Source organism: Euprymna scolopes, chromosome 15 (genome assembly GCF_053919585.1).
Source record: "Euprymna scolopes isolate OS-2025 chromosome 15, ASM5391958v1, whole genome shotgun sequence".
In the NCBI taxonomy this organism is placed as follows: Eukaryota; Metazoa; Mollusca; class Cephalopoda; order Sepiida; family Sepiolidae; genus Euprymna; species Euprymna scolopes.
The window spans coordinates 123,937,962-123,962,519 of record NC_136496.1 but is presented as its reverse complement, the minus strand read 5'-3'; the positions used below and the strand labels follow the sequence as shown (position 1 = coordinate 123,962,519).

At 32.0% G+C, this 24,558-nt stretch overlaps 2 protein-coding genes across 3 annotated transcripts in view; one reads left to right on the top strand and one right to left on the bottom strand.

Annotated features, from left to right (window-relative positions):
• The window catches only part of LOC145294106 (uncharacterized), a 169,091-nt gene that overhangs the window by 49,955 nt on the left and 94,578 nt on the right, over nt 1-24,558 (top strand). For both annotated transcript variants that reach the window (XM_080141178.1, XM_080141179.1), the window contains exon 2: nt 20,585-20,669. In XM_080141178.1, coding sequence (XP_079997304.1) covers nt 20,585-20,669 — 85 coding nt within the window. The remainder of the gene's footprint in view (nt 1-20,584; nt 20,670-24,558) is intronic.
• Nucleotides 1-24,558, bottom strand: part of LOC145294107 (nitrilase and fragile histidine triad fusion protein NitFhit-like) — a 165,198-nt gene that overhangs the window by 114,049 nt on the left and 26,591 nt on the right. The gene's annotated exons all lie outside the window — the stretch shown is intronic.

Below are 24,558 nucleotides of genomic sequence, written 5' to 3'. Positions count from 1 at the left end.
CTATAATAGCAATGCCGTCAGGACCAGTTGCTTTACTGAAATTGAGGTTTTTGATTAGTTTGCCAATATCATGCATAGATATTTGTATGTTGCATAGCATGTTTTCTGATACAGGAGGAAATATGGGGGGCGGCAGCCTTGATTGCATAGGGTAGAATTAGCTGCAAAGTTCTTAGCAAAGAGTTTGGCTTTGTTCGATGCTGATGATATTACCTCGGATCCATTGATGATGATTGGGATAGAGCATACGCTACATTTTGTTTTTATTTTAACTGATACAACTGAATGGTCAGAAGATTCTGGTGGAGACAGAATGGGGGATGAGCATAGCTCAGGGCAATTGTGAGAAAAAGGTCTAGGAGACTTGCATACTGACCATTAGTGTCTGGCACATGGGCGGGTTACGAGAGTTTTATTCTGGAGTGGTGCACAGTGAGGAAGCAACAACACAATATCTCCTTCAACATGGTCTTCTGATTGAAGAAAATTCTTGCCACAACTGTGATGAGCCAGTGATTTTAACTAACAAGAGGGTCCGTGTGTTATATATTGGTTATCATCTGAGTTCTCACTAGGGTTATCATCGAGGAGCGCCAAATTGAACATTTGTTACATATAGTTATCTTTGAGGAGCACCATTTACGTTTTTTTTGTATAACATCAAAAAGGATTCCGTGTGCGTATGATTGTCTCTAATATAAAGGGTTGCGTGTTTGATTATCATAAAGGGAATCGTGTGTGTGACATGTATTTTCAGAACCTACCTCTGCTTCTTCGATGTTGGACCATCTGGAAATTTCTCATCCTGGAGGAAGACTTGATACCTGTTTGACGAAGATTTATCACTCCAAGACGATGAATGGGTTTTATAGTTTTTATTTCACTTTCCCCAGAGGTCCTGCAGAAGTGGAAGTGAAATCGGCCTGTGTGGGGGTTCTTCTTCTACACACGTCAGCGTTCGTCTCCCCCCTCCCCAGTTAAGAGGGGGAGACAACGGAAAGCCGTCTCTTCTTCAAAGCCCAAATCAAATCTCACAGATCTAGCCAACCTGACCACGTCACATATACGTAATCTGGTCAGCTGACTTTCGGTTCTGGTAAACGTGTCTACACTCCGCGTTTACTCACCTCTCTCTCTCTCTCTCTCTCTCTCTCTGTAACACGTGAACAGTATGGAGGTGCAGAAGAAAAGGTTGCCAGTCAGTTTGGTCAGTTAGAAAAACGAACAAATTCTTCCATTATATGAATTTGAATGGAAGGCTCTACTGTAATTTGAAAGTTTGAAATTTCAGAGCTAATTTACATGTGTCAAGAAGTATGTTTTTTTTTTCTATCCTGTTTTGGTAAGAATCACCTTAAACCCGAAAAATAGGGTAGGAATCATGCTATAGTGGCACCAAAGATTCATTTTAAAACTTGTTTAATGTTTATTAACATGATTTAGAAATAAAATTAATAAATTTTTAGTTAGCAATAACTGAAAAAAGAAAATTAAACTAATGAATTGATCATTTACGTTTATTTAACTGGCGTCACAGCGGTGTAATCTAAAAATTGTCCCTTATTGCCGTGCAAGGGTTAGAGGTTATGTTTACAACCTAAATTGCATATCTGTTATTTTTAACTTTTTACTGTTACGAATGGTAAAATAAATATTTATAGATTTTGAATTATAATTAATAGACGGGGGGTCTATTAATTATAATTCAAAATCCCCCAGTATATTTTTACGTTTCCGAAAATATATATGCATATGACACAAGCATTTACGGTAATCCGACCCCCCTCCCCAAATATTCCTAAATATTTAAAGATTTGAATAGAATCAGAATTGTAATCACCCCATCACTAATTTATATGAATGGCAATCATTATTTTGAAGCTAACCATTCTAATGTCATGAATAAAATGGTATCACACCACTCTGAAGTAACAAACCTAAATTCTTTGTTTTAAACAATTTCAGTTTTGGGACATGATGCAACAATTTTCTGAGAAACCGAAACTGAATCTTTTTTTTTTTTTCTTCAGTTTCAACAATGTCTTTTTTTCTTTTTTTTCTTCAGTTTCAACAATGTCTTTTTTTCTTTTTTTTTTTTTTTTCGATGTAAAAAAACACTTCTTTCAAAACTTAATAAATTACTGTCTCTTAACTACCGTTGTTAAACATGTCGATATTAATAAAATAACTTGACCATTTTTTTTTTTGTGTGTTTATCGCTTCTACATGACTTGAACATTCTTTGTTATTTACTATATGAATCGTGTCGGAATCTAACACTAATCATTGACTGTTTTTTGACATTAAAGTAATATTTTTTATTTTTTTATATATATATTTAACAAACAAAAACATTTTTTTAGCTCCTTATATCAGTGGCTTTGTTTTGTCTGAAGCAAGTTCCATAAAAAATGGTGCTTGTTTAGAATTGCACTTATTTTGAAAATTAAAAGTAAAGACAATGCAGAAAAGAAATCTGTTGCCAAGACCGCTGGAAAAATAGTGGGATCCTTCTATCGATCCAGTAGATATCTCACTGCTAATGCAATTCTTTATCTATATAAGAGCCAGGTACGTCCAGGGATGGAGTACTGTTGCCACATCTGGGCAGGAACTGCTAGAAAAGAGTTGTCCTGCCTTGATAGAGTTCAAAATAGACTTCATAGCCTCGTAGAGGATGTCCTTTTCTCTTCCCTGCTACCCCTTTCCCACAGAAGAGACATTGTGAGTCTGTATCTGATTTATCGTTATTTTCATGGCAAGTGCTCGACTGAGCTCTAATATATGGTCCACCCTTGCCAAACTTTCACAAGAAACACCCGTCTAGCCAGAAAACACTATCAACAATTTCCCCCACTCTTTATCTGTGCCTAAACCTAAACGTAGATTCCATGAACAAAGCTTCTTTCTTAGAACTGCACGCCTATGGAATTGTCTTCCGTTTTCTTGCTTTCCAGCTGACTACAATATGGTTGTCTACAAGTCTAACATAAACAAGTTTTGGATGAACCGTTCCATATAAATTAACAAATTTACCGAATTTCCATTACTAACAATTACTATATTGTCCAATTTCTACTGTACACTCTTTAACTCTTATCCTTGAGTGGCTTCTTGGCCTTGATAAGTGGTGATGCCTATGTAAAAAACAAAACAAAAAAAATATTTTTTTAAAATCAATTTTAAGGCGTGCTTGAGGCTAGAGAAACCAGTCGCCATATGTGATTGAATTCAAGGTCGGGCAACTCACAAGGGCATATAACTCAATGCGGCTATTTCTTTTGTCCTTTTTTTTTTTTTTTTTTTTAATAGAATATTGAAAAGGAAAACTGCGAAAGATTAAAAAAACAAATAAAATATACAAAATAAGATATTTTTAGGCGCTTCTACACTATCAGAACAAAATTTTGTAGTCGATAAATGGAGTTTTCAGATAAAAAAACAATGGTTTCTACTGAATTTTTTTTCAATTCTAATAAATTACAATGTTAGCTTCCAAATTATGCAATCGAAATTACATTAATATTATTGAATTATTAAAAAAACAAAACAATTTTAACCATGTTAGCAGGTGAAAAATTGCGGCCATCTTGTTTTTATGAAATAAATCGAAACTAAAACAAACAAGGAAGTAACTCTAACCTCAAGTTAAATCCGTCCTGTAACATCTCCTCTGACAGGAACACATTTGCGAATCAAAAATACAGATTTTATTTGAGCAAAAAGAATAAATATCGCACTGCCTCGGATCCATTTGTACAATTCAAATTTTTCCCGAGTTTTCCCAGAATTATCGGGAGGAAATTATCTCCCTTTTGTAACTCTCCTATGTCTTACATAAGCGAATACGATCATTTTCTTCAAATTCTAATTTCTTTAATAAATAATTTTCTACCTTATTGATTTTCGGAATTTTTTTCGGATATAATCATCTTAAAAATATGAGGAATACATAGATATCATTGTTTTCATGTGAAATTCAGTTAGGATTTCCGAAATTTCGTTTTGATAGTGTAGAAGCACCTATTTTAAAAAAGGTCAGTGTATATAATAAAACGTCTCCCCTTAACAACCGTTCCAAAATCAAGGGCTCATCATTAGCTGCTAAAAAAATACTTAATCACTAAAAATCGTAAACTATGATTTTCTTAAATAAAAAAAAATTGATCAATTTTTGGAATGCGACATCTTCATTTTGTGATAAGTAGGTACACCATAAATGTTTTTCTTTTGTTTTTTAAAATGAGTGCAATCTTCTATAAAATTTCAAACATCTCTGTGTTTGTTTGTATGTCCGCTAAAAAGGTTTGTCATCCGCATTGTACAGGTACAAATGTGGTATCATTAAAAAAAGAGATCTCCTGGACAAAAACTATCAAAAAATTGGAAAAAATCGATTATTTTGTGTAGAAATGTGATTTTGTTTAAAGGGGGTCAGATAAAAACATTGTTTTTGACACGGTTTACAAACTGTGCATGCACAAACTGTTATGTTCTTCCATTTTAAATAGCTAAATTTGCAACATTATAACATCTGTGTGCTCGTGGGCGCATTGATAAGACATTTGCTTACTATCTCCAGTTATGCGAGTTTGCACCCAGTGTGCGTCAAATTTTATTTTTCTTATTTGCTTACAAAATTTTACTCTCCATTTTGCCGCCCAAGTCCCATATTTTTTTTTTTTTTTATTACAACCAGGCAATGCCGGGCCCCCCCCCCCTCAGCTCCCCGCTAGTTTATATATTTATATATATAAAAGGCAAAATGTTTTTTTTTATATTTTGGTGCTTTGGTTATAAGAGCAAAACGACGCTGCTATATTATAATAACAAAAAAATATTGAATTTCAAGTAAAAAAAAAAACGACATTTATGAGCACGATAAAGTGATCCATGATGAAAACTTTGTGGATCCAAACCATTGAAGGCTTATGGGCACACACCAAAAAAAAAAAAAAATTAAGAAAAATCGATCAAATATGTTTGGAATGCATTTGATGGGATTTTTTTGGTAAAAATGAGAGATGGGGAATTCTGTCCACGCATCATTAAATGCATTTGTGAACGGTATTTTTAAAAAAATTATTTTAACAGTTTTAAAAATTTATTTTAACAGTTTTTTAAAATTTATTTTAACATTTTTAACAATTTATTTTATTAACATTTTTAACAATTTATTTTATTAACATTTTTAACAATTTATTTTATTAACATTTTTAACAATTTATTTTATTAACATTTTTAACAATTTATTTTATTAACATTTTTAACATTTTATTAACATTTTAACAATTTATTTTATTAACATTGTTAACAATTTATTTTATTTACAGTTTTTAAAATTTATTTTATTTACAGTTTTTAACTATTTTATTTACATTTTTAACTATTTTATTTACATTTTTAACTATTTTATTTACATTTTTAACTATTTTATTTTAACATTTTCAACAATGTATTTTAACATTTTTAACAATGTATTTTAACATTTTTAACAATGTATTTTAACATTTTTAACAATGTATTTTAACATTTTTAACAATGTATTTTAACATTTTTAACAATGTATTTTAACATTTTTAACAATGTATTTTATTAACATTTTAAGCACTGTATTTTATTAACATTTTAAGCACTGTATTTTATTAACATTTTAAGCACTGTATTTTATTAACATTTTAAGCACTGTATTTTATTAACATTTTAAGCACTGTATTTTATTAACATTTTAAGCACTGTATTTTATTAACATTTTAAGCACTGTATTTTATTAACATTTTAAGCACTGTATTTTATTAACATTTTAAGCACTGTATTTTATTAACATTTTAAGCACTGTATTTTATTAACATTTTAAGCACTGTATTTTATTAACATTTTAAGCACTGTATTTTATTAACATTTTAAGCACTGTATTTTATTAACATTTTAAGCACTGTATTTTATTAACATTTTAAGCACTGTATTTTATTAACATTTTAAGCACTGTATTTTATTAACATTTTAAGCACTGTATTTTATTAACATTTTAAGCACTGTATTTTATTAACATTTTAAGCACTGTATTTTATTAACATTTTAAGCACTGTATTTTATTAACATTTTAAGCACTGTATTTTATTAACATTTTAAGCACTGTATTTTATTAACATTTTAAGCACTGTATTTTATTAACATTTTAAGCACTGTATTTTATTAACATTTTAAGCACTGTATTTTATTAACATTTTAAGCACTGTATTTTATTAACATTTTAAGCACTGTATTTTATTAACATTTTAAGCACTGTATTTTATTAACATTTTAAGCACTGTATTTTATTAACATTTTAAGCACTGTATTTTATTAACATTTTAAGCACTGTATTTTATTAACATTATTTAAAAATGTTCTTTAATAAAGTCTAAAGTTCTGCTACTCTGCCGCCATTGTTTATAAATAAAATAGTTATTTTAATTTCTTTTTTGTTTAAAAATAAAAAAAATTATAAAGTTCTGTATTGTTTCAAAATAAAATACTTACAAACTTCAGTAATTGTTTGTTAACATTAAGTGAAAAGAAAATGAAACTCTTTAATCAATCATATTAACGTCTTAACGGTAACTTTGGTAACAGTGTGATCCCTTTTAATGTCCCCTCCAGTCTTGTAAGAGTTACAGCCCCTTTTTTCTGCCTTTTTCGCTTAAAGTAAACAGCACGGTAACATACGTTCATAAGTACTAAAATTCTTTAATTTATTTTATTTATTTTTATTTTTTTTTATCTTCGCTCTAATAATGAAGTCATCCACCTTCTTTTTAGGGACCAAATTTTTAAACCTTTTTTTTTTTTTTTTTTTTTTTTTTTCTGGGTACATTTACTGATCTTGTTGAAAGAGAACTCTATATTCTTTTGGAGAGGTGGGGGTTTAAAACATTTACAATTTTGGAAAAGAAACTGGTTTGCTATGTAAATTTAATGTAAAATGATCACTCGTTTCTTGTCCATCACCAATTTTCCAAAACTTAATGTAGAAAAAAAAGTGCAACCAATTTTGTATTTTGCCTTTTCTGACAATATTTTTGAGGAGTTTGGGAGTGACTTTTTTTCTCTTTTTTTTATTTATTTATTTATTTTTTTAATTTTCTTTTTTTACAAACTGAAAAAAAAATTAATTTCTACAATTCCAGTAGTTGTACAGAAAAGCATGCAAGTGATATAAAAAATATTTCATTCACCCCAAATAAGGCAATCGCCACCAGGATGTAAATTGACCACCCACTTTATGACCATCATCAATTCGACCAATCTTTTTTCATATACACTTACTGAGTATGTCACTAGAGATTTCCACTCTAAATATTTAACAATAATTGCAAATTTGTTTATTTACTTTCTTGTAAAAAAAAAAAAACATTTGGCTATCCTTTTTCTTTCATACAAGAACTTGTGATGGTTATAAAGTAGGTTATCAGTTTACATTACCTTTATATAGAAAACTGATCCCTCCTCTAAAATCTAAAATATTTGAAAAAAAAATTGTATTCTCTAGTGACATGATCGATAATTATACACAGAAAAACTGGTCATAAATTAATTGAAAGAGTAAATTACTTTGTGATTTTTCAAAATGTGAAAGGAATTTGGAAGCATTTAAACTGTTGAATAAAAAATTATTTAAACTAGTTTTAAAATCCTTAGCAAATGCTCATTTATTAAAGATTAAGTTTTTGAAGCTATTTGGGTGATGATTATTATGAATATTTTGCTTATATTTTTGGTCCTTACTTACTTCCACTCTGGTTAAGTACTGTCCAGAATGAAATAAACTGAAAGTTGATTATTTTTATAATTTGAGGTTATATTCAAGATTGCCAGCTCTTTTGACTTCCGGTTTCTGCTGTCTATTTGGTTGGATAATTGGACATGGTCAAGCGGACATGAAAACCATTCCTAATCTAAAAAATGGGGGGGGGCGTTACATTTTATCTGAGAGAAAGATTATCATTAATAAGAGGGGGCCATATCTTGCTTGTCACCATCGTTCTGTCTACAGAGGAGAAATAGGAAGTAAAAAATGACAGTCTTGACCATAACTAACTTATATTAATTTTTTTAACACAAATCTGTTACAAATAGGTAAAGACAATAGTTTTTTTGTTTTTTTAACTAATTTCCTAACTGTATTGCTGTGAAAATAATTTATGTAATCTATATATCTATAAAAGTGAACGTGTCTGCCTGTCTGTCTACATTTCACTACACAATAACGCTGTCAACTTTCAGTCTACAGACTCCAAATTTGATATACAGTGTAGTGAGATTTGGGAAAATCTTTATAATCAGTTTTCGGCCAGGAATTTGGCTGTTAAGGGGTCAAAGTTCAATGATTTGACCTTTGAGAACTCTACCAAACATCTCCGCCAATTTTGGGTATAAACAATTGAAATTTTAGATATAGGTCCCTTGGACATGGATCTAACTTAATAACTTGATTTGAGCCCAAAACAATAAATGTTAAATGGTCATAATAGGGGTCAAAGTTAAAAAAAATTTGACCTCTCCGATCTCTACCAAATTATTAAAGACAATTTCTGGTCTAAACATTTGAAATTTTACATAAAAGGTAATCAGGGATATGGCAAGCTTTTTAATCGGTTTGGGTCGAAAATTTGAGCTACAAATATATAAAATATATGTATGTATGTTTGCATATCTGCCTAAAACTTTCGACAGAGGCGACGGATTTTCACAAGATCAGTATCGTTTTGAAGCTCGACCTTTCAGACGACATATAAAAAAATTGGCTAAAAACATTGTCTTCACCCTCAACTTGGCACTTTTCTACAGGGAGGGGTTGCTTTTTTCACCAATATTTTCGAAAGTCATCCCCTCTTTTCGATTGTCTAGCCGTAATTTAAACCTACGTCACTTCCAGTTTGGCAGTGATCGTAACAGCAAAGACGTCATGTTTTTTTTCCAATTCTTTTCTTCCTTCGCGGTACGGGTTCGAGCCTGCCTTCCTACTACCACCTTTTTTTTTTTTGCTCAACACACACCTCCAAACACCCGGGCATCGCCGGGCACCCATGCTAGTATTAATGATTACTGCTATTTGTATCCAATAAATTTATGAATAGAACTAGATTTCGTATTTATTGTATTATATCGGACCCAATATATAGTTATGATTTAAAAAGTAAAAAAAAAAGTAAAAAAAAAAAACATAACTCATGCGTCACCATCAAGAATAAAAACCAAAACGTTTAGCTTACGATTTATTTTTTCCTTCGACGTGAATGACTGACCTATGAAGACATGTTTGCTGTAAAGCTAAAATTTAAAACATGAGCCAATAACTATTACGTTACGCATACATATTTGTAATGCTGACGTTCAACTTTTACCTGGCAAATCCCATTGTTTTAGTTTTCACATATTTGCACCAATTTTCCCTGGCTAAACCCCAAAATAAAGTTTTGCATGATTTCAAATACCTTTATAAATGAAGTTTCATGTCTGTAGACCAAAAGTTGACAGGAATTTGGTAAGCAAAATTTTTTAAGCATATATATATATATATATATATATACATACATAATACATACATTTTTTTAAACAAATATATATATATACGCATGCATAAATATATATAGAAAGAAGTTTGTGTTACTATAACCTTTCTACACAAACATTACGCAAGTATAAATTATGTAGAATATCTGCATGAATATAATTACACGTAATAGTTAACTAAAGATATTCACCCCATGAGAAAACTGAAAAAAAACTAATAGGGATTTAAAATGAATGTTTAAAAGAATATGCAAATTAGTTAAATCTTTTGGAGATAACTACAATTCCATGACCCATATATAACAAAGTTGTATTTTCTTTTTAAATAAGTAGAAAAAAGGGTTTTTTAATATGAATATCAATACACAAAAAAAAACAAAAAAATATATATAGGAGTACAGATAAAACAAATCACATTAGCAAAATTAATCATAACAATTTCTAACAATTTTGTTCACTTAATAATTCCATCAGAAAATCATACAGTAATAATTGAATATAAATTTTAAAAAATATTTAAAAGAAATAAGTTTTTTAATAAACATAAATTCTCAAAAGTTATTCACAAAAAACACTCATCCTTATCTTTTTCGTTTCAAGATATGAAAAATAAAGTAAGGCAGTCGTTTTCTTTCATAGAAAAATGTGGCTAATTTTTCTAAGAAACTGTCACGAACAATTAGCTGAAATCGTGTTCTCAGCAGGAAATAAGGGTGTGTGTGTGCTAAAATAAACCAATTTTGTTTAAATTTCAGAAAAATTTCTAATTTTTACCAGGAAAGTTATTCTATATTTACAGTTTACTGATTTGGTTTCATCTTTAATGTTGACGATAAAATTTCAAACAAAATTGTTTTTTGTAGGAAAACTATTTAAATAGTTTTCCTACAAAAACTAATTTTGTTTGAAATTTTATTGTCAATTAGAATCTTCTTTTTCTTTTTTTTTTCTTTTTTTTTTTTTTTAAAAAAGGATTCTAATCTTAAACTCTGAAGAATTTTTTGGCATAAATTTGTATATGAAGACTCTTTGCTCTGAAAATCTTGGTGACTAAAAAAAAATTGAATCAAGAGTGGAAGATCAGTTTAAATTTAATGTAAAATAATCAACTCTTTCTGATACAAATTTCTAACTAGATAGCATTTTTAAGAGCATATAACAATGAAATCAGAATATCTAATACATACACATAGGACCACATGTGCACTTCCGCTCAACAACAATCGCCAACCCCAACGTTATGTGTTGTGGATTTCTTTTCTTTCATCGTCTCTTCTAACCATGTTGTCTTTTCTCACGTTGGCAGCCATGACTACAGAAGTATAAAAATAAAATAAAACACGAGAAACACAAACTCTGACACATTTTGCAAATATCAGTTGCACTCTGGGTGTGTGTGTGACACTATCGACCCTCTACACATTAAGGTTCACATTTATGTCTTCTGTCGAGGATGTGTTCATCAGTTGTAAGCTAATTTCGATCTGCTAAATCTCTCTCAATCTGATTCAAACGATGATCTACCTTAAACTGTGTCAAACTTGCAATTTTCCTCCAGCATCACAAACGCAAGACTATCAGTAAACTGTCCTCAACTGTCATCCTAAAACTCATCGCCACTCCTAAAACTGCCCATAAACTTACTCTAAACATTTTAGTTTCAAGCGCACTTAATGCGTATTTTATTCAAATTAAAACAACGTTTCTATTGAACTCTCATTCTTGACTTTATTCTCGCGTTACCTACGCACAGTTCAAACATTTCAAAATACAACCGCCAGATACAACGCGCGGCTCTATACAGATTTCTCCAAATTTACAACATGGCAAGAAAGAAGAAAAAAAAAAACAAAACAAAACAACACACTGAAGATGGAGTCTATCTCCAAAATATATTTGTGATAAATTTCAAACAAGTAAAATATTTGTTTATTTTCCTAATATTACGTTGTGATTTGGCTTTCAAGCGCACTTGATGCATATTTTATTCAAATTAAAACAACGTTTCTATTGAACTCTCATTCTTGACGTTATTCTCGCGTTACTCTAAACATGTTGACCCATGTTTTCTGTTCCTTTTCTTTCCATTACTGTCACACCTTGATTAACAATCCTGTTAGCTTTCTTTTGCATTCCAGAGGAGCACAGCGATAACATCACAGCAGGACAAATGTCAAAGGCACACGATTTCTAAGAATCGGCTTGAAAAACCTGACAATAAAAGTTATAATTAAAAATAATGAAAACAATTATTACATGTCCTCCTTTAACTGTACTACGAACTGTAAGTCGTATTGCAAGGAGCTCTTCCCTAAAAAAATAAAAAATGATTAAAATTTAACTAAAACCAAGAAACTAGCACAAGGTCTTAATCTTTATATAAATAAAACTTGGTGTTTGTGTGATATTTATGTTTTCTATAGAAGAAAGGTTAAAAAAAAATCTATGTAAAATCTAAATTTGGAGATTTCTTTTCCTCTGTTTAAATGACGCGAAATTTCTGATTGATTATATGATTAAACAAGACGTAGAAAATAGGTGATGTTGCAAGAAAGAAGAATGAACAACGCAGTTAAATGGAGATCGTATACAACGAAAAAAGAAAGGAAAGATTCGAATTAAAAAAAAAAAAATTGGTTACAAAAAAGGTAGTATTTTTGTTTTGTTTTAACATCTCTCTTGCTTCATGTGGTGGATGAATCAAAAAGGTTCAGAAATTGCGTAACTGTGCACAGTAAGAAATGTCAGTTGGCTGTTGAACTAGCAAGCAGTTTTTGTATCAGCTCCGTCATCAAGAAAGGAAGGGAAAAAAAGTAATTTGAAAATCCTGCTTAAATGGGGTTCAGTAAAGGTTCTGAAAAGAGATCTGTGATTGGTAGGGTTTTCATCCAATCACAGGGTACATAAATAACTTTTTTTTTTCTTTTTTTTTTTTTTTTCAATACTGTATTTTTATGTAAAATTCATTAAGAAAACAATGAAAGTGTTCCCCAATCTCTACATGCATCCCTAAGACTTTAAACTTATATAAAATGTCTTTTTTTTTCTTTTTTTTTTTTTTCTATTAATTAAATTTATATGATACTAGTCTAGGTGCTCGGCGTTGCCCGGTTGTTTGTAGGCGTGTGTTGAGCAAAAAAAAAAAAAACTGGCAGGCAGGCTTGAACCTGTGATGGAGAAAAAAGTGAAAGAAAACCTGACCTCTTACTGCTATGCCATGACATGACCAGAAGTGTAAAGAATTCAAATTTAACGATGTCAACCATTACGCCATAGCAGATAGCGAAATGAAATCACGCACTTAAGTCTGGCTGTAGGCCAGTAAAGCTTCCAACTTTCTGCTGTATTTGTTTCCCCACGATGTTGGGGAAAACCAGCCCCCCCCCCAAAAAAAAAGGGAGAACTCTGGCAGTGTCCATATGAATAGCAATTGTCTGATATGAAGGATTTACCCCACACATTGATCAAACTTAATTACCTTCAAGACGTCCCGGCCTGGAAGGCCAGGAGGTGCTTGTGTTTCGCTTTGATCAATTTCGCTTTTATACGAAAAAGACAAACAAACACTGGAAACCAGGGATTTTTAAAAAAATTCTATCAAATAAAAGATAGAGATGATGTCCGTTTGCAAATTGAAGATATTGCGATCTAGGACGTATAAGGAAAGTTCTCCATAAATGTGACCTTGTCGACCAGGCTGACAAAAAAAGCCTTTTGTGGACATGCATAAACGCGTGCGCTCATTTTGCCTTTTATATAATAGACTATCCTGGGTCCCCAGCATTGCCCAGGTGTTTGAAGGTGTGTTGAGCAAAAAAAAGAAAAAAAAATGTAGTAGGCTGGTGACACGAAGATGGAAAAGTGGAGATGTGTGAAAGGGTGTTGGTTGAACAAAAAAAAAAAAAAAAAAAAAAAATGTAGTAGGCTGGTGACACGAAGATGGAAAAGTGGAGATGTGTGAAAGGGTGTTGGTTGAACAAAAAAAAAAAAAAAAAAAAAAAAAAAAAATGTAGTAGGCTGGTGACACGAAGATGGAAAAGTGGAGATGTGTGAAAGGGTGTTGGTTGAACAAAAAAAAAAAAAAAAAAAATGTAGTAGGCTGGTGACACGAAGATGGAAAAGTGGAGATGTGTGAAAGGGTGTTGGTTGAACAAAAAAAAAAAAAAAAAAAAAAATGTAGTAGGCTGGTGACACGAAGATGGAAAAGTGGAGATGTGTGAAAGGGTGTTGGTTGAACAAAAAAAAAAAAAAAAAAAAAAAAATGTAGTAGGCTGGTGACACGAAGATGGAAAAGTGGAGATGTGTGAAAGGGTGTTGGTTGAACAAAAAAAAAAAAAAAAAAAAAAAAAATGTAGTAGGCTGGTGACACGAAGATGGAAAAGTGGAGATGTGTGAAAGGGTGTTGGTTGAACAAAAAAAAAAAAAAAAAAAAAAAAATGTAGTAGGCTGGTGACACGAAGATGGAAAAGTGGAGATGTGTGAAAGGGTGTTGGTTGAACAAAAAAAAAAAAAAAAAAAAAAAAATGTAGTAGGCTGGTGACACGAAGATGGAAAAGTGGAGATGTGTGAAAGGGTGTTGGTTGAACAAAAAAAAAAAAAAAAAAAAATGTAGTAGGCTGGTGACACGAAGATGGAAAAGTGGAGATGTGTGAAAGGGTGTTGGTTGAACAAAAAAAAAAAAAAAAAAAAAAAAAAAAAAATGTAGTAGGCTGGTGACACGAAGATGGAAAAGTGGAGATGTGTGAAAGGGTGTTGGTTGAACAAAAAAAAAAAAAAAAAAAAAAAAATGTAGTAGGCTGGTGACACGAAGATGGAAAAGTGGAGATGTGTGAAAGGGTGTTGGTTGAACAAAAAAAAAAAAAAAAAAAAAATGTAGTAGGCTGGTGACACGAAGATGGAAAAGTGGAGATGTGTGAAAGGGTGTTGGTTGAAAAAAAAAAAAAAAAAAAAAAAAATGTAGTAGGCTGGTGACACGAAGATGGAAAAGTGGAGATGTGTGAAAGGGTGTTGGTTGAACAAAAAAAAAAAAAAAAAAAAATGTAGTAGGCTGGTGACACGAAGATGGAAAAGTGGAGATGTGTGAAAGGGTGTTGGTTGAACAAAAAAAAAAAAAAAAAAAAAAATGTAGTAGGCTGGTGACACGAAGATGGAAAAGTGGAGATGTGTGAAAGGGTGTTGGTTGAACAAAAAAAAAAAAAAAAAAAAAAATGTAGTAGGCTGGTGACACGAAGATGGAAAAGTGGAGATGTGTGAAAGGGTGTTGGTTGAACAAAAAAAAAAAAAAAAAAAATGTAGTAGGCTGGTGACACGAAGATGGAAAAGTGGAGATGTGTGAAAGGGTGTTGGTTGAACAAAAAAAAAAAAAAAAAAAAAAATGTAGTAGGCTGGTGACACGAAGATGGAAAAGTGGAGATGTGTGAAAGGGTGTTGGTTGAACAAAAAAAAAAAAAATGTAGTAGGCTGGTGACACGAAGATGGAAAAGTGGAGATGTGTGAAAGGGTGTTGGTTGAACAAAAAAAAAAAAAAAAAAAAAAATGTAGTAGGCTGGTGACACGAAGATGGAAAAGTGGAGATGTGTGAAAGGGTGTTGGTTGAACAAAAAAAAAAAAAAAAAAAATGTAGTAGGCTGGTGACACGAAGATGGAAAAGTGGAGATGTGTGAAAGGGTGTTGGTTGAACAAAAAAAAAAAAAAAAAAAAGGAAAATTGCAAACGCAAAGAAAAAAAATAGTAAGTAGGCTCGAACCTGTAACACGCCAGAGGAAAAAGAGGTAACAAAAATAAACGGTCTTATCGATACACCTACCACAGTTGTGACGTCACGGGCAGTCGAAATAACAGGTTTTGTGCGACGTTATTGACGTGAGGTTTGAATGATTGCAAAAATTTCAGCAAAAAAATAAAAAAACAACCCTCCACCCTGCTTGTAGAAAACTGCCCAGTTGAGGGTGAAGGAATTGTTTTTGACCAATTTTTCGATTTTTGCGAAAATCCGTCGCATCTGTTGAAAGTTTTAGGCACACATACATACATACATACATACATACATACATACATACATACATTTAAACAGACAGATGAGATTTATATAATAGATGTCTAAAATGAATGCGATCCCAAATCTCTACATTACACTTTATATGCTGAATATCTATGTACCTTCATCTCTAAGTGACTCATAGTCTCAACTCCTTTAAAATTTCAAATATGTCTGATGTTAATAAAATTTAAAATATGTCTGATGTTAATAAAATTTCAAATATATCTGATGTTAATAAAATTTCAAATATGTCTGATGTTAATAAAATTTAAACCATGCGTATAAGACACTAATTCATAGTTTTCCAACATTTCAGCTTCTTCAGGGAAACACCAAAACAAAAAAGCAACATGTTATGAGCATAATAAAACGGTACATAGTAGTGATCCTTATTCAATCCCGAGCTACGTCAGATCTTCCTGCTAGTGTACTGTAATACCAGTTTTCGTTTCTATGCTTAGTATAAAAGAATCTTGTTTATATATAACTAGCAGGGAGACCCGATGTTACCCGGGATTGAATGATCAACGAATATTTCACACTCCTATATTTTTATTGTCATCAAAATCTGTGAAATCGCCCGGTAGGCAGCTTCACATGCCTCCATGCGGTAACTTAGGGGGGGGTCTCTTATATCCGGGTTACACTTTATAAAGAAAATAGTTCTCTACATAAAAAGCAATTCTTTTAAAAATGATTGTTTTGAGCACTAAAAGGTAATCTTCTATAATATAAATCTCGCCTGTCTGTTTGTATGTATGTTTGTATGTATGTATGTATGTATGTATATCTGCCTAAAACTTTCGATAGATTCTCACGAGATCAGTATCGTTTTGAAGCTCGACCTTCAGAAGATAAATTTAGAAAAATTGGTTAAAAACATTAATTCCTTCACCCTCAACTAGTCACTTTTCTTCAGAGAGGGGTCGCTTTTTTCATTGATATTTTAGAAAGTCATCCCCTCTTTTCGATTGACTAGCCTTAGTTTAAACCTTCGCCACTTCCGGTTTGGCAACGGACGCAACGACAAAGACGTCACGTTTTTTTTTTTTTTTTTTTTTTCACGTTCGTTCCCTTCACAGGATGGGTTCGAGCATACCTGTCTACTTTTTTTACTCAATACACACCTCCAAACATCCGGGCAACGCCGGGCACTCAGGCTACTTACACATAAAACGATAAAGAGAAAGAAGGAGAACAAGTCTTTTTCTACCAAAAAGTAATAAAAACGGTCTGACTTGAACAAAAAAGTTGAAAAAAAAAAGAAAACAAATCCAAATAAAAATTGTTTTTCATAAGACTGTCTTCAAAGATCCCTTTTCTTCCAATATATCTTTGTTTTAGATTGCTTCTGATCAAATTTTTGTTTTTAACAAAACCTTTTTAACCTTTCCAGCTTACAATATCGTTGTCTTCATGTTCAACGCTCAAATAAATATATAGAATTTGTTATTTATAGAAGGGCTCTTTTTTTTCCTTACTTTGGGGATTTTTTTTTATATTATTGCTGGATAGTTTGACAGATTTGCTTCAATAGGTTTTCTTATTCAATCCCAGGTAACACTTAGTCTTCTTGCCAGTGTATATATAAAACTCAAATATAAATAACTGTGTTTCAATACTTTGTAAAGTCAACGTTGTGGATATTTTCATTACTTTGTCACGAAGAGGAAATATAAATAGGTCAGTATATATTTTGACCGTTCCTTATTGATACACCATCATAAGACAGGGTCTCTGTCCCTTTTCGACCAATCCAGTAGAGTATTGGCAAGTGTTCTTTCTCCTGAGTCTTTCCATCCTCCTCCACCCTTCTTGAATGTTTGGTGTGGTGCCAGTCGATGTTGACACATTTTTTTTTAATTTTTAGGTGGGAGTTAAGTTACAATCTTGCGGTTTCGGTTTGTTTCCATGTGGATTTTCCCTGTCTTTTTATTTTACTTCTAGTGCAGTTTGTATATGATCGGTTAGCGTTTATTATCATCATTATTATTTTTAACTTTAAAAAATACCAAATGATTTATGTTTTCTTTTGTTTATTTTTTGCATAGCAAATTAAATTACTTAAAAAAAAATATTAGTTTTACTATAAATAAAATTTCTTAATGACATTTATTTATTTACTGTCAAATGTTCGGTTATTTTTTTATTTATTTTCTTTAATCTAAATCTCTTTACTCTTTTGTTACTTTGAAAAATGCTCGACTGAGCTCCACTACCTGCTCCCCCGCCCCGCCTCTCTGTGAAACATTTGCAGCAAGAACTTGCTTTAATACCACAATGAAAAATATACTTTCGGTGCTTATTGAGTAAAATAAACAGATGAAATATGACAAAAAAAAAAATTTCCCCATAACTACAACTTGGTGCTACCAGATCAGGCAGTCTGAAGAAACTGGCTTCCTGATCTAAAATGCACCAAACATTGAAGCTATTGTTTTTCCCATTCCATTTGCAAATTCAAAAACAATTTTTCTCTACAAACACCAAACTAAACGCAACAAATATTTTAAGACATAAAAACTTGGAGCATGAAAACTTTTTTTCTCCAAAATTACTGGATTCATCATTAAATAATCGAAAAAGGGTTGATATGCCGTAAAATCAAACTACCAAATGAGTCACGGATCGTCTACTCCAATATAAAATAGCCAGTATAACAGAGGGAAGTCATAATTATGAATCCCCATCTTCCTATAACTGACATTTTTCCTTTTATACAAAATTACATTACTTAAAAGAAAAAAAAAGTCTTAGCAAAATTTCTTAACATTTCTTCATTGTTGAATATTTGGTTATTGTTTGTTTCTTTTGTTGATTTGAATATGAACTAAATCTCAAATTATATTGTTACCGTGCATGCATTTTGTGTGGCATCCGTCAAGGTCAGTGCCATGACAGTTTTAGTTTTATTTTTATTTTTTTTTGGCTTTGCCTTTTCCATTTATTTGTCGCTGATAAGTGTCGGTTGGTTTCCTCATTCAAGAATTTCCCCTAATATTTCGGTTGCTTTACTTATTGTCATTGTTTTGTTATTTGTACTCACTAGGAGTTCTCACACAAGCCCTCATCAAAGATTACTTACTGACAACAACCAGTAGTGTTCCCTGCAATCTGGGTGTTTCCCCAGATTTCCAATTCTCTCTACTTCTTTGCAAATGAATTTGCATTATCGCAACAGCTGCTTACAATTGACTTCTCGCTAGCAATGAACATTAGTTATCATCTAGTGGAGATCTAGTTAGTGCTTTCTCTCCTTGGCCTTTCCTCCTCTTTGACCCTTCTCAATTATTTTGTGTGATGTCAACACTACACGTTTTTTTTAGGTGGAAGGGGGTATTTAACTTATAATTTAGCGGTTTCAGTGTTCTTGATTTTATGTAGTGTTCCTCTATCTTTTTGTTTTACTTCTGTTGCAATATCTGTGGTTGGTCAGCGTTTGTAGTTTATGTTTATTAGTTTCCGCATTCAAGGGTTTTCCTTAAAATTTTATCTGTTTCAGCATTACTATCTGTTGTATAATCTCAGTCTTCTCCTTGACTCTGATTTCTCCTAGTTTTTTTTTTTTCCCCTTGAGTTCTTTTGGACTGTTCCTAGTGCTCTTACAATTATTGGTTTTAAATTGATTTTAATCAGGTTCCATATTTTTGTTTCATTTTCCTGTCTTATCTTCATCCTGTGTTTTGCTGGGATAGCTATTTTATTAGTAGTATTATCATTATTATTATTAGTAGTAGTGGTGGTGATGGTATTATTATTAATAATAGTATTTGTATTGTGAATAGTATTACCATTATTATTAGTAGTGGTGGTGATATTATTATTAATAATAGTATTTGTATTGTGAATAGTATTATTATTATTATTATTATTAGTAGTAGTAGTAGTAGTGGTGGTGATGGTATTATTATTAATAATACTATTTGTATTGTGAATAGTATTACCATTATTAGTATTAGTTTAATTATTAGTTGTAGTATTATATGAAAATTAATTGCTCAATTGTTAATAATTTTTTTTTTTTTTTTTTTTAAATTTAAATAAATTTTTTAAAAGATGGACGGGTTGTGTTTTATGTGGCTATTGAAACCTACTTTCAGTGTAGACATAAACCTACGTATGGTCTGCATGTACAGTTTTTTGCTTTCAAGTGATATGTGCTAGCTTTTTCCCCCATTCTTATTCCATGCATTGATGCAGTATTTTACTTCTTTTTACTCACCTTCAGCCCCAGACAACACACATTGCCACTTGGACGCAAGGGGCTACTAATCGAGACCATGTCTAAGAAAGATCAAGATGTTGGTTTATGCTGCATTTGAACTTCTGCATATCAGTACAGTTTGGGAAGCAGGAAGAGAATTTCAAAGTCTAGCTGTTCTAAGGAAGAAGCTATTTTAGTAGAAAACTTTCTGACATTATGGGACCTCAACAATGAAGGAGTGTGATTTTGTTGCTAAGCTGGTTTGTTGGGGATATGTACGTCGAGGGGGCACAAGTGCAATGAGTTCATCAGAGCACATGCCATTATTATTCATTTCTAACTTTAACTGCGATAATCTTTATAACAAGTAGATTGATTTAGTATATCATGCACATTATTCCTGCTAATGTATCACTAGTACCACCCCCAAAGAATAAGATAATTTCTGGGAGTTATTATTACAAACTAGCATATACTATACCCCCTCTCCAAAGTAAGGAGCTAACATCTGGAAGGATGGTCTTCTCATAACAAACCGGATACATTATCCCCTCCTCAAAAAATAAAGGAGATGATAATGCTCGTGAGTATGGTATCATAATCAACTAAGGATGGTCTTGTGACAACAGAACAGATACTTCACTACCCCCTCCCCTAGGCGTCGCAAGGTAGTGCAATAATACAAATAGAAGTAATAATATAGCCTTGGCTTCAGATATCAAATCTTTATTAGTGATAAATTTGAATGTAGAGTGTTTATTTTTGTTTTTCTTTTTCTGTTGTAGGAAGACCCTTGCCTTGAACGACATTTTAAGGGACACAAAGATGCAATCACTTCGGTGGATTTTAATCCAAACATGAAACAATTAGGTGAGTCATACATTTCTTTTTGTTCCTATTCGATGTTAATTTCTTAAAAACGTAACCGCAATAAAATTAGATGACTAAAAAAAAACATACTAATACAGTAATCCTTTCGAAAAATGTCATTGATAGAATCGTTAACAAAACTCACAATCCAACCATATTTAATAGTTAAACTGCAGTCTATGCCTGACTTGTCCACCAAATTTTAGTCATGAATTTTCAGCAGTCTTTGTTTTATTGTGTCATTCATTAATAAACACATTTAGATATGACATGCAGAGTTGTTGATAACACTGATTCACTCCTCTCTTGGCACTGCCCTGATTAGGACTTCTGAGAAGTGTTTTGATATTATCTTTGAGATAATCCCCGCAATAAAAATCGGGGTGGGGGGTCATAGTTCGGTCAGCATGAAGCTGATGATTCCATAGCTACCAACGTGATAGATGTACTGAGACTAAAACTGCTATCAGGACTGCCAGCAACCATTGTAAAAGAGTAATAAAAAATGCAAAAGAGCTATATGCTCAATCCGTTAAATCCAAAGTAGCTGAGCAGCGGCTTGGTTCCCACCAGTTCTGGCAAATAGCAAATAGGACCCAGAACAGAAACGTGCATTCTATCTCAACCATTATCAATGGACCAGAGGTCATCTCGTCAACATCCGACAAGGCCAAACTATTTGCCAAGAACTTTGCAGCAAATTCTACCCTATGCGACGAAGGCCATCAACTCCTCGTATTTCCTCCTATAACACACACAACACGCTAGGTAACATACAAATATCTGTGCGTGAGGTCACCAAGCTAATCAAGAACCTTGATTCCAGTAAATCAACTGGCTCTGACGGCATTCCAATTATAGTGTTAAAAAGCTTCAACCAGAACTTGCCCCCATACTTACAAAACTGTTTAAGCGTTGCCTTAAGGAGAAGTGTGTTCCAACACTCTGGAAAACCTCATCAGTATGCCGTGTATTTAAGAATTCAGGTAATAAGTCATCTCCCTCTCAGTACAGACCAATAAGTCTCCTGTGTGTCATGAGTAAGTTGCTGGAATCCATATTAAATAGAGAAGTAGTCAACTACCTCAGCAGAAATAACCTTCTTAGTGACACACAATATGGTTTCCATTCTGCAAGATCTACAGCAGATGTGCTAACGGTTATATCTCATAGGATTAGTGAATCTCTTGACAAAGGCTTCCTTTCTAGGGCAATTGCTCTTGACATACCAAAAGCCTTTGATAAGGTATGGCATAAGGCGCAACTCTCTTCCTGATCTACATCAATGATCTCCCAAAACATATACTTAAATCATTCGTTGACATCTATGCTGATGACACGACTATCTATGACAACACATCAAAGGCCGTGAATGACAAAGTTCTCTCTGATTCTCTCTCCTCTGATCTTGAGCGCATAGTACAGTGGGGAAAGAGGTGGCTGGTTACCTTTAATGTATCTAAAACCAATCTCCTATCTTTACATCATCAACGCTCTTATCCCCATCTGGTATCAATTGAAATGGATGGCTCTCGTCTAGGGAAGGCCTCATGTTTTGATAAGCTTCTAGGTTTGACCTTTACTCCTGATCTGAAATGGAACACGTGCATCAAGTCTGTTGCCAAGGTTGCTGGGAAAATTGTGTGATCCTTCTACCACTCCAGAAGATATCTCACTACTGATGCAATTCTCTATCTATATAAAAGCCAAGTATGTCCAAGGATGGAGTACTGCTGCCACATCTTGGCAGGAGCTGCTAAAAACAGTCTATCCTGCCTTGACAGAGTACAAAATAGACTTTGTGGCTTAGTGGAGGATGCCCTTTTCTCTTCCCTGTAACCTCTCTCCCACAGAAGAGACATTGTGAGTCTATCTTTGTTTTATGGTTATTTCCATGGCAAGTGCTCGTCTGAGCTCGCCAATCTTTCATGATAAACACCTGTCTAGCTGTGTAACCCGACGTGTTACGATGACAAATAGCCAATTCCCAACGTCGTGTATTGTGGATTTTTTGTTTGACTATTCCTCTTATGGCCAGATTGTCATTTTCCTGTTGTAACTGTCGATGAGAACACACGTCGTTCACAAAATAGAAATATGAACAAAGAAAGGAAAAACACAAACGCCAATGTTCACATATAAATTGACTGTTGGACTTGTGTGTGTGTGTGTGTCTTCTCCCCGTTCTATTGATGTTACATTTGTCTATCTCTGTTTCACAGTCAACTCTAAAATTGTCCACGTCTCTATTTCACAGTCAACTCTATAACTGTTCAACTGTAGTCGTTATCAACTCTCATCCGCTGTCAAGGGTATCTAGTTGTCAACTCTAACTGTCCAACTTCTATCATCCGTCTAGCGCATCTAGATGTCAACTGCCTGTCTCCTCTGTCTTGATATCTCAGGTCGCCCACCCCACCCTGGCTACTGGAAGCTGCCCTTCCCTGTTTTATCAATAGGTTTCTATTGTTATTGTTTGCTACTCCCTATCTATTGTGGATTGTAGTATATTTCCGATTTCTTTGTTTATTCTAAGCAATTTCCTCTTCCTTTATCTATTCCCCCCCTCTCAGCACTTAGTGGCTCAAATCCACCTCAGAGCCACTTTATAGTATCACAGCTGAAACCACTGTTAATAATCTTCCCCACTCTTTATCTGTCCCTAATTCAAAATGTAGATTCCATGAACAAAGCTAATTTCTTAGAACTGCGCGCCTGTGGAACTCTCTACCTCTTGCCTGTTTCCCTCCTAACTTCAATGTGGATGTCTTCAAGTCCAACATAAACAAATTCCTGAGGAACCGCCCCCTTAAATAATAACACTTTATCAAATCTCCAAAACTAACCTATACTACAACACTATCCCATTGATAGACACACCATAACCCCTATCCCAGAGTGGCTGCTGGGCATTGATAAGCGGTAACCTCCATATAAAAAAATGATATCGTCTATACATATATAAAAATGATATCGTCCATACATGTAAAACCATGATATCATCTATACATGTAAAACCATGATATCGTCTATACATGTAAACCCATGATATCGTCTATACATGTAAACCCATGATATCGTCTATACATGTAAACCCATGATATCGTCTATACATGTAAACCCATGATATCGTATATACATGTAAACCCATGATATCGTCTATACATGTAAAACAATATCGTCTATACATGTAAAAAAGTGATATCGTCTATACGTGTATAAACATATATATAATATATATGTATATATATATATATATAGAATATAAGTATAAAAATATATATAATATATATATATATATATTGATATAGTATATAAGTATAAAAATATATATAATATATATATATATAGTATATAAGACTAAACATATATATAATATATATATATATATAGAATATAAGTATAAAAATATATATAATATATATATATAGTATATAAGACTAAACATATATATTATATATATATATATATACATATATATAGTATATAAGACTACACATATATATAATATATATATACAGTATATAAGTAAAAAAATATATATAATATATATATGTATAGTATATAAGTAAAAAAATATATATAATATATATATATAGTATATAAGTAAAAAAATATATATAATATATATATATATATATATATATATAGTATATAAGTAAAAAAATATATATAATATATATATATATAGTATATAAGTAAAAAAATATATATAATATATATATATATAGTATATAAGTAAAAAAATATATATAATATATATATATAGTATATAAGTAAAAAAATATATATAATATATATATATAGTATATAAGTAAAAAAATATATATATATAGTATATAAGTATAAAAAAATATATATAATATATATATATATAGTATATAAGTAT